Source organism: Anoplopoma fimbria, chromosome 8, assembly GCF_027596085.1.
Source record: "Anoplopoma fimbria isolate UVic2021 breed Golden Eagle Sablefish chromosome 8, Afim_UVic_2022, whole genome shotgun sequence".
Lineage (NCBI taxonomy): Eukaryota > Metazoa > Chordata > Actinopteri > Perciformes > Anoplopomatidae > Anoplopoma > Anoplopoma fimbria.
Window position 1 is genome coordinate 20,866,934 of NC_072456.1, and position 9,213 is coordinate 20,876,146.

Here is a 9,213-nt window from a genome sequence, read left to right on the forward strand (position 1 = left end):
GTGATTATACACTATAGAAAATATAATGATTGACATTACATTACATTTCTTCCTGAAACTGTTCTTTTAACCGGAAATGAACTTCCATGGCATCCACCATAGTAAATCAACTGACAATTGTCGCATTGTCCTTGATGGTTTGTTCAAGGTCATGCAGATGTAAGATGTTTGAAAGCTGGCTGCAGAAAAAACAACATGAGAAAAAAGGGAGCATGTACATCATAAAGAGATTAAAGGGAAAATATTATGAAAAGTCACTGAAACAGTGCTTGTCCACATACATTTGGGTATTGGGAGTCCCTAACGCCCACAAATTGTGAAATAAGAACTGCCTTGATCAGGAAACATTTTATTTAACAAGCCATTCAGATTTGTCTCCCCTGTCTATACCACATGCAGGCTCATTAGGATTTGAACATTAAAGCATTTAAACATGTTCTAGAAAAAAAGTCTGAAGCTTAAGATCAGCATAATATGTTCATTTTATTGTTATTTGTTTTCATAAACCTCTGCTCCAGTTAAGTATTTACTACAGTTGATGGCAAAATCATTTTCTCCTCCTGAAATAGGACAGATGACTCAAAATCAAGACCTTATTGTAATAAGTGCATTTGTAAATAATTGTTTGTATTAATGAAAACATTAATTTTTTTATGATGCGTTCTGCAGTACTGACAACAAATTCTCACATTTAAATACATTAAACATTTTGCACTTCATTCTAACTGGGCTGCAAATTTATCAACATATCATCAAAACCATTAGTTATCAGTGGGAGTGAACAAATAAAATGTCAGGAAACAAAAGAAAATTGGGCCCAGACTTGCAAAGTGCATCACAAAAAAGAATTGACTCTAAAGCACTTTGTGGCTGATTCATCCCCCAACAGTGAAGGTGATGTAAAAGAGATGCAGTGATGTGAAGGAGGTCCCATCACCACCTTCATTAATCTTCTATAGGCGTCTACAAAGGAGCCTGTGTGGAGAATGAAGAGGTTGTTTGAATCCAGCGCATGCCAGGGGCCAAATGGTAAGTCAGAGTAAGAGGAAACTGAGGTTGGCATGCCGATTTCATGCCAGTCACTGCCAATACAAGCTATCAGGACACATAGACAAGCCCCACTGACGAGCTGCTCCATACTGCCAGAGAGTATCTCCAGACTGCCAAGTCTTGACTGAGGATAGTTTAATGGAGACCATGGATTAAAACTGCACCTCTGTGTTTTTCTTTTTCTCCATTTATGAATTTTATGTGATCATGATGTATGAGATCCTATATAATTTAGTGCAAGTGTCAGCAACACACCTATTAGAACCATCCAAAGATCACATATGTGAAATGTTCCTTCAATGTTATTATCATGGGGAATAGGTATTTTCCATTTGTTTTAAACACGTCGTTATATTGTGAGCATTTTCTCCTTGATTATTTTTCAAAATCTATTAACAATTAATGTCACATTTCATGTTGCACACTTTCGTTTGTAATTCATGAAAATGTCAGGTATCTTGATGAAAAAAAGGAAACTTATATTGTGCATCTGTACTAATGAAAATGAACTCCTGTAATGTAATAATAGTATAGTTGCCTCATTTAATGTATCATTCCTACTATAGGGAAATTATAATCTCATTGATGACTTTAATTGGTTTCTGTTGCGTTATTTGTACATTACGTACTGCATGTCTCACACAAAGAGTTTGTCATAGCAAGCCGAGCAGTATGCCTTCCCTTTCTGCTCCTTGAAGATGCCTTGGCTGAGCTGCCGCAGACAGAAGGCGCACACAAAGTGCTCCGGGTGAAACTTGCGATCCAGAGCAGAGATGCAGCGGCCTGTGATTGGCTCACTGCAGCTGCCACACAGAGTGCCCTGCCGGGAGTGGAAGTCCTGCGAGCAGAGCGGTCGACCATCCAGCTCCATGAAACAGCCGTCATTGAAGGGCTTCAGGCAGTCCTGGGTAAAAGAACAGAAGAGAAATATGGGTAAAGTGCTTTAACAGGACCATGATTGATCCCCATGTATACTAATATAACTGCTAATCCTTATCCAAAGCATACCACAGCTTTAGTACTAAGTTAGATTATTACAATATGGAAATTCAGATGCAAGCAGGACCAGTTTCTAAAACCTGAACCCTTCATGGTGTGTTCAAGGACATGCTGTTATTAGATATTTGAAAGTAAGCCCTCTTGCTGCTAATTCAAACATACAAGATGTGCAAAAATGTAATCCTGATGAGAGTTTTACAGCTTTTTGCATTCAGTAGCTGGCGTCTGATGCCAGTTTTATTGGTTGACTAATAGGGGAAACTTTGAATGCACTTTCATAGTAGTTAGACCCCTGTACACAATTGTATTACCATGCAATTATAAGGTCACTTTATAATTTCTGTAATTTGATTGTTTGTTTAAACAAATGAAAAACAAAGGCTACCTGGAAGGTATTCATAACCCTGTATGCTTTGCTAAATCGTCAGCTGTTATTTAAAGTGGGGCTGTAGCTACATAATCTGCAAAATCATTGACATGGACCTTTAATATGTTGTGAAGAGAAAGCTAAAACAGTGTTACAACTATTATCTGTCAACAATCTATTAACAAGACTAATAGTGGCATGCTATCAGCTCTGTGAGGGTGTATTAGAGATTAAAAGGTCCCATATTGTAGAATGTGAGATTGAGCTATGATGCAGATCTAGGTGCTGTATAAATACTATAAAAGTATCCCGGCGCTCAATCCACGAAGAAATGCACACGGTCACTGCTAGAGGTGCTGCTAAACTGTGTGCAGCTGATACACCGGAGTGAGTCACCTGCTGCAGTGACCTGAAGAAGACAACTGCACAGATGTGGAAGACCGGAAATCAGAACAAAGGCAAACGTTGATGTTTAATGTTAACCATGGTCACTATGTTGGTTTAGCTTGTCATAAGCACGTAGCACTTAGCACTCTCAGTACATCTGAGGTTGATGGGAATGTCATGAGTTTGTAATGCTGGAGCTTTGCCTGTCACATTGCTAAAAACTGTCGGTTTATCGCCTCTCTGTCAACCATTACAATCCTGGAATGTTCTACTTGTCCGGTTTTATGCCACTTACAACATAAACTAAATGAGTCTGTACCGGAGGGACGCTGTGTATGGTTTCTCTTGGCGGGCATTTCACTCGTCATAGCTGTAAAAGCACAGGTGTGACTCTTAACATTAGCATTGGCTGTGTTTTATTTATATGAGCCAGTAAGCCATTACAGTGCGCCAGCATGCACAACTCCGGGACCCTGACACAGAAACACCTGAATGGAACAATCCAATAATGACTCTAGTAACACCTGTTTTTAACAAGTCACAATGTCCACTGTGAGAGAGGTTAGTGTTGGATACAACTGTTTCTTACAAGTTTTTTTACGCAGCTAAAATTACAGATATGTTTGATGATTTTAGAACATTTCACGCTTAGTGGTTGTAGGTTTCGTAGTAACGTTTCATGGTTGGAAAATCTCTCTACTGTTGTAAAGACCAGGCTGCAGCACAGAGTAGTCAGAGTGGCCAGAAAGATCAAAGGTGCAACATTTTATAAACTGCCTCATTTATTTTCAGCGGGAGGTTGATTAAAAAGGCTGGGCTACTTTTTTGAGTGTCCACTTCATCCTCTTAATGGAGTGATTGACCTCCTGACCTCTGGAGTTATATGAAGGTCATAAAGAGCCAGGTAAAATCCTGAACTTGGTGATAATAAGTGCTTAAACAATGTTTAGGTTCTGTAAAACTGCAGTAATGATCGGGTTAGGTGGTCATAGTTGGACGTATTCCATGTTTTATGTGATGTTGTTAATCTGAATTGTATTTATGTTATTTTGAATGGTAGGTTTTTAGAGCACTGTATTTTATGTGTAACATATTCAGGTTTATGCTCAGTCAAGAAAGAATGGTTTTCTTTAGGGGCCATAAAGTATGATAAGTTGCTACCTCATGTCAGCATCTCTACTGAGAGCCTTTTATGTCTAACAATTGCTCATAACCGAGCAAAGCAGAAGGAAAGCTGCACACTGAACCGTTTTTGTCCAGATGCGGCATACAGAAGTAAGGTTCGAAGAGAATGTAAAAGATACACACACCGAGGAATACGGTCTCCTTGATTTATTTGCATCATTTCAACCGCAGCGTATTCATCAAGCATAAGGTTTCCATCAGCCTTGCGGTCAAAATGTTGCAAATAAAGCAAATGTGTGGGTATCTTTCTCATTTATTCCCAAGCTTGTGTGCGAGCCAGAGCCACGTGTGTGGTCTGAGGTAAGAGGCTCACCGCGCAGACGAAGCACTCTGGATGCCAGGTGCCGTTGGCTGCAGTCAGGTAGTTCTCCCTCACTGACACCCCACAGCCCGAGCACTTGGGCGCAAAGAGGTTGTAGAAGTCCTTGCAACAGTAGGGCTTCCCATCCTTTTCTAGGAAACCTGTTAAATGCATAAAACACAGAAGATTCATTCTGATGGTTAACACATTTGATTATTTCCCAACTCTTTGCTGTAGTTGTGGTTTCCGGTGAAGATAAATTAATGCACAATCTGCTTACCATCGGGTCCAAACAGGCCTCCACAGTGTGTACAGAAGAAGTGCTCAGGGTGCCAGGTCTGGTCCAGAGCTGTCAGGATGTTCTGGTAAACAAGCCAGACATAAGAACATCACATCATGCATTTACTTCCTCTAAGGATTATGATACAAGTTGGCAAATGTTCATATGTTCAGATGTGAGGAAGCACAAACATGTGGATTTAAAAACCACATTAAGGAAATCATTGCAGAAGTTGCTGATTCATGACTTTGGTCTGCAGCATAAGCCCAGTCTGCAGAATCCCAATATGGTTTTGTGTTTTATGTATTAAAATGACATGTTGGATATGTCTAGAAAAATGAACTACAAGCCACTGTATGTCATCATCCAATCTTCAAAAGATTATTGTTTAACAAATGAATGTTATATACGACAGAACAAATTAGAATCAGGAACAAAAGGGAGGTGTGGCATTTCAGCATATGATAGAGATGATCTATATTTGCATCGTCAACAAACAGTAAACCAAAAAATAAGAGTTTTAGGTTCCTCACCTGCACAATGGGCCCCTTGCAGTAGGCACAACGAGGAGAGAAGAGCTGATGGTAGTCTTTGTCACAGTACGGCTGTCCCTCTCTCTCAAAGAAGCCTGTGGTGCTCAGCTCCACCTTACACGCCACACACACAAAGTGCTCAGGGTGCCACACTGCACCCAGCGCCGTGATCATCTACAGAAGAGGAGAGGTGGTGCAAGGAGAACAAGAGAGTTTTTTTTATATCTGATTCAACTTGTATCAATTTCCACAACTTTTTTTGTCCTGTGTGTTCACATGTATAAGGCTGAATTTGAATCATGCAGATATCTGAATCTACGATACATAGATTTCAATGCTTGCCCATTTGTTTATGTGGCTTTTTTCCCACCTTTCCCACGATGCATTTGTTGCAAGAAGCACAATGGCCCTTGGCTGTGGTTCGTACGCCAATCTTCTCCAAATCAGAGCTCAGCCCTCCCAGCAGCTCATCTATTGTATCAGTTTTCTTGCTCTTGGTCGAGGCGCTTGCGTCTGAAGCTGTTGTGCTGCTTCTGCTGCTCTCCTTGTTCTCTTGTTGTCCACCTTCTGTTTTCCTTTTCACAGACTGTTTTTGTATAAGAGGTGGTGGGGTTGTTGAAGACACTGGGTCCTGATGAATCAAATACACAGAGATATATGTTGTTTGTGGCTATACATGTTATTAATGTTTCTTTTAAAAGTCTGTGCACATCAATGCTCCTTTCTTGAAATTCTACTTGAGGCCGTGCAGTGTTTGAATTAGAACAATGCTGCCCTCTGTTGTCAAACCTGGTTAATTTCACTCATGTTTGGAAAGTCTCTTCACTGCACATCCACCATTGGAATAACTGGAACTATTCTGTAAATTATTCTATAACGGACCAAAATATATACATTTTAATCATTTTGAGACGTGCACTTGCAGACTCTTTACTCACCCCTTGTCCCAGACCCAGCATATCCTGCAAGATAGCGTCCAGCTCCTGAGTGGGAGAGTCAGGAGTCAGGGAAGCTGCCACAGGAGCCGGCAGATCACTAGAACCCAGAGAGGGGCAAATTAGAAACCATAATATCTCAATTTAACCTGCAAGAATACTAACTAACCGATGAATACTGTACAAATTCCTATTAAGGGAAAACTGTGTCTCTGAACATAATCTGAGGATGATATATGACAATAATGTAATGTGGAGTAATGAACTAGGAAACAAATCTAGACAGAAGCCATACATAGATAGGCATGGGGGCATACTTATGGTGTCTTTATATATTATATATAATATTTCTGGAATGAGATTTGTCAAAAATTCTGGTAATAAACATTTCTAATGTTGAAATAAAGTTTAAAGTAGTAAGTTACTAAATCAGTAAGATCATTGTCTATATAAGGATGCTTTAAATGTGGAAGACTTATAATTATAACAAGTATAATAAGTGCAATTCATTTCAAGCAATCTCCTGTTTCCTATATTCACAGTTTACACAATGATAATGTTAATCAGAGCAACCTTCTTGTGCTTCACCTGTAAACATTGAAGCTGACTGGGACATTTCCCTTTTGGTAAATCCACCGAAAACTGCACCTGGCACCTGTGGACAAGATTACAAACTATCTTAGAGAGTAGAGTTGGTTGAGAATAAATTTCAATTTGACTACAACAGAAAAAGGAGATAATGGAGATAGTTGTAGTACAAAGTGAGTTTTTATATTTTTCATGGCTTTGTCTTCACCTCTTTACTGGCTGAGTCATTGCTGGTGTTTTCTTTGACACTTTCTGAACTCGCTGAATTCAGGGCCAACTCCTCCAACAGCAAATCTGCGGCAGGAAACAGGCCATGAATCTTCTAACCACACACATAAACAGAAATACATATGCAAGCATGCAGTTTTAACACAACACATTGATTGTGCTCTTTGGATGAGCACTGTTAAAACAGAGGATGTTTTAAGTTTGTTCAGGGTGAAATATTTCCAGTGAAGGGAGATGGAGTGCACCTCGATGTACAGATAAAGGTAGATTTGTTTGAGGTTGCCTCATGCATGTCAGCTTCCTCAGGAAGTGAAGCTGTGGCAAGTTGCAGAAGTGAAACTTGTAATAATGTTGCAAGATCTGTGAAAAAGTCAACTCTCCTTCATACATTGTTAACCCACACATCTAAGGAAATTAGGAGAACTTTGTGTGAATAAAATCTTTCTGGGGAAATAGATAACACGGCTATTTAAAAGCTATTAAAAATAATGAATGTTTTAGCATTATTGTTTTTGACATTTTATCTTCACATTTCAGAAAAATTTGAACATCCTCTAATTTATTTTCATAACACAGTGAGTAAATCAATTTGTTGTATTTTTATTCTAAGATATAAGTTGTATGTTTTGATGATCAGCGAAGTCCCATCTTATCTTTTTAAACTTTATTTCACCATGATACTATTTTAGAGAGAGTCCTGACTAAAAGGCAGAATAGTTTACAAACAGCATATAGCATGATTTAAATTACAGGACAAAACCAAGACACAGTAACAAAACAGTATGAAAAGAGATTATTTAAATTATTACAGGCTGAACTGCATTTAAAAGTAAAGCGTACTTGTGGCCTTGGTTTGGGTAACAGAATACATGCTGTAAAGCACGGTCATCTTTTTCTACAATCATTTCTTTTCACTCAACAATCAACATAAAACACCTTGCACTGAATATTTAAAAATTACAAAAGTAATTTCCTATCTAACAACCTGTCCACTGATTGATTTGAGGACAATCAGCAGCATAAAACACGTCTTACCGAGCTCGTCCATGTTGTCTCCTGCTTCCACCACTTGAGAGTGTGGTTTTTCTTTTTTGATGATGGTTAGTTACTAACCAGCTCAAATTCTCATCTGATCGAAATCATCACTTCCTCTGACAAAGGTTTGTTTTCGTTTGTTACTGAAGCAAAACCTTTCTATAGTTAGTATGTGATGTTGCTGTTTCCTTGTTAAGAGGAAACCAAGAGCAATTTCTTAAACTGAAATTACAGCTGACTTTTCTGTTGTGAAATGTGTTTAAGTCTGATTCAAACACATTATTAACTAGTTGTGCTTTTATGCATATAATATGTATATTTATGCATATGACAGGATGTTAATAAAACCACAGAATTGGAAACATGATCTCCACTTCAGTTTTTAAATGGAAATGTTTTTATTTGTATATTTTAATTAAATTAAAAATTAAAAATGCAAAAAAACAAAGAAATGCATTGAAAAACACAATGAAGTGGAAACGAACACAATTTAAGCAGGATATAAATAAAATAAAAAATAGACTAAAAGTAGACAAGAAATACAATTTCAGAGCTCACTGTCTTTTCACCACTGTTTACACACCACTGATTATCAGTTTATCAGTAATTAAGAATATCATTTTAACCTCATCAATACACACATAGAGCACAAGTAAAACATAATGTAGCAATGCAATGAGATCTAACATTTCCTGGTAGCTTTAACTGTACAATATGATGACAGTTATTCAATTATATGATCTTAAGTATGGTGATAACATTTAACAGTAACACAATCCTATTAACATAAAGCAGACAAACCCCATGAGAGAAATGGTGTTGACTTTATTTATTTTATAAAGCTAGAAAAAATCAGGACAATGCTTCAAATCCTGTCCCTTCATATTTAATGTTGCACTAGTGTTCACTATCTTGGGCTGGGATGATATTCTTAGCAACACTGCAGCCAGCAGAATAACACAGCAGGAGTTCACGACCCTGTGGTAAAATGGTCACTTGTAGCTGGTTTTGCTTTTATTTCAGGGTCCTTAAATAGCTTTCTAACTTGGTCGAACTGGGGACACCAACAAAGACATATTTTAGACCACAGATTGTAATCTACCAAAATCAAAGGGCATAATTTAAGATTCTGACAGTTGCCACTTTAATTTCATTCAAAGTCACCTGTCTGCGCAGAAACTTGCGTTTTCTCGCACCACTTTGGTTGCAACCATTATATCTTGGAGCAGGGGTGTCGATGTTATGTATGATTAAAAAACTTAAAATTAATATGTTATTGTTAAATATAACGTCTCAGTGATATGAATCTATTGTGTAATGAAAGT

At 38.1% G+C, this 9,213-nt stretch overlaps 1 protein-coding gene across 1 annotated transcript; it reads right to left on the minus strand.

Annotated features, from left to right (window-relative positions):
• Positions 1-338: 338 nt before the first annotated feature.
• lpxn (leupaxin) lies at positions 339-7,990 on the minus strand. The gene is made up of 9 exons (XM_054603003.1): positions 7,889-7,990; positions 6,834-6,919; positions 6,626-6,711; positions 6,041-6,137; positions 5,473-5,733; positions 5,103-5,276; positions 4,570-4,651; positions 4,302-4,450; positions 339-1,954 (listed from the first exon to the last, which is right to left on the minus strand). Exons 1-9 carry the CDS (start codon positions 7,899-7,901, stop codon positions 1,688-1,690), a joined length of 1,215 nt encoding a protein of 404 aa, XP_054458978.1. The 5' UTR covers positions 7,902-7,990; the 3' UTR covers positions 339-1,687.
• Positions 7,991-9,213: the final 1,223 nt, after the last annotated feature.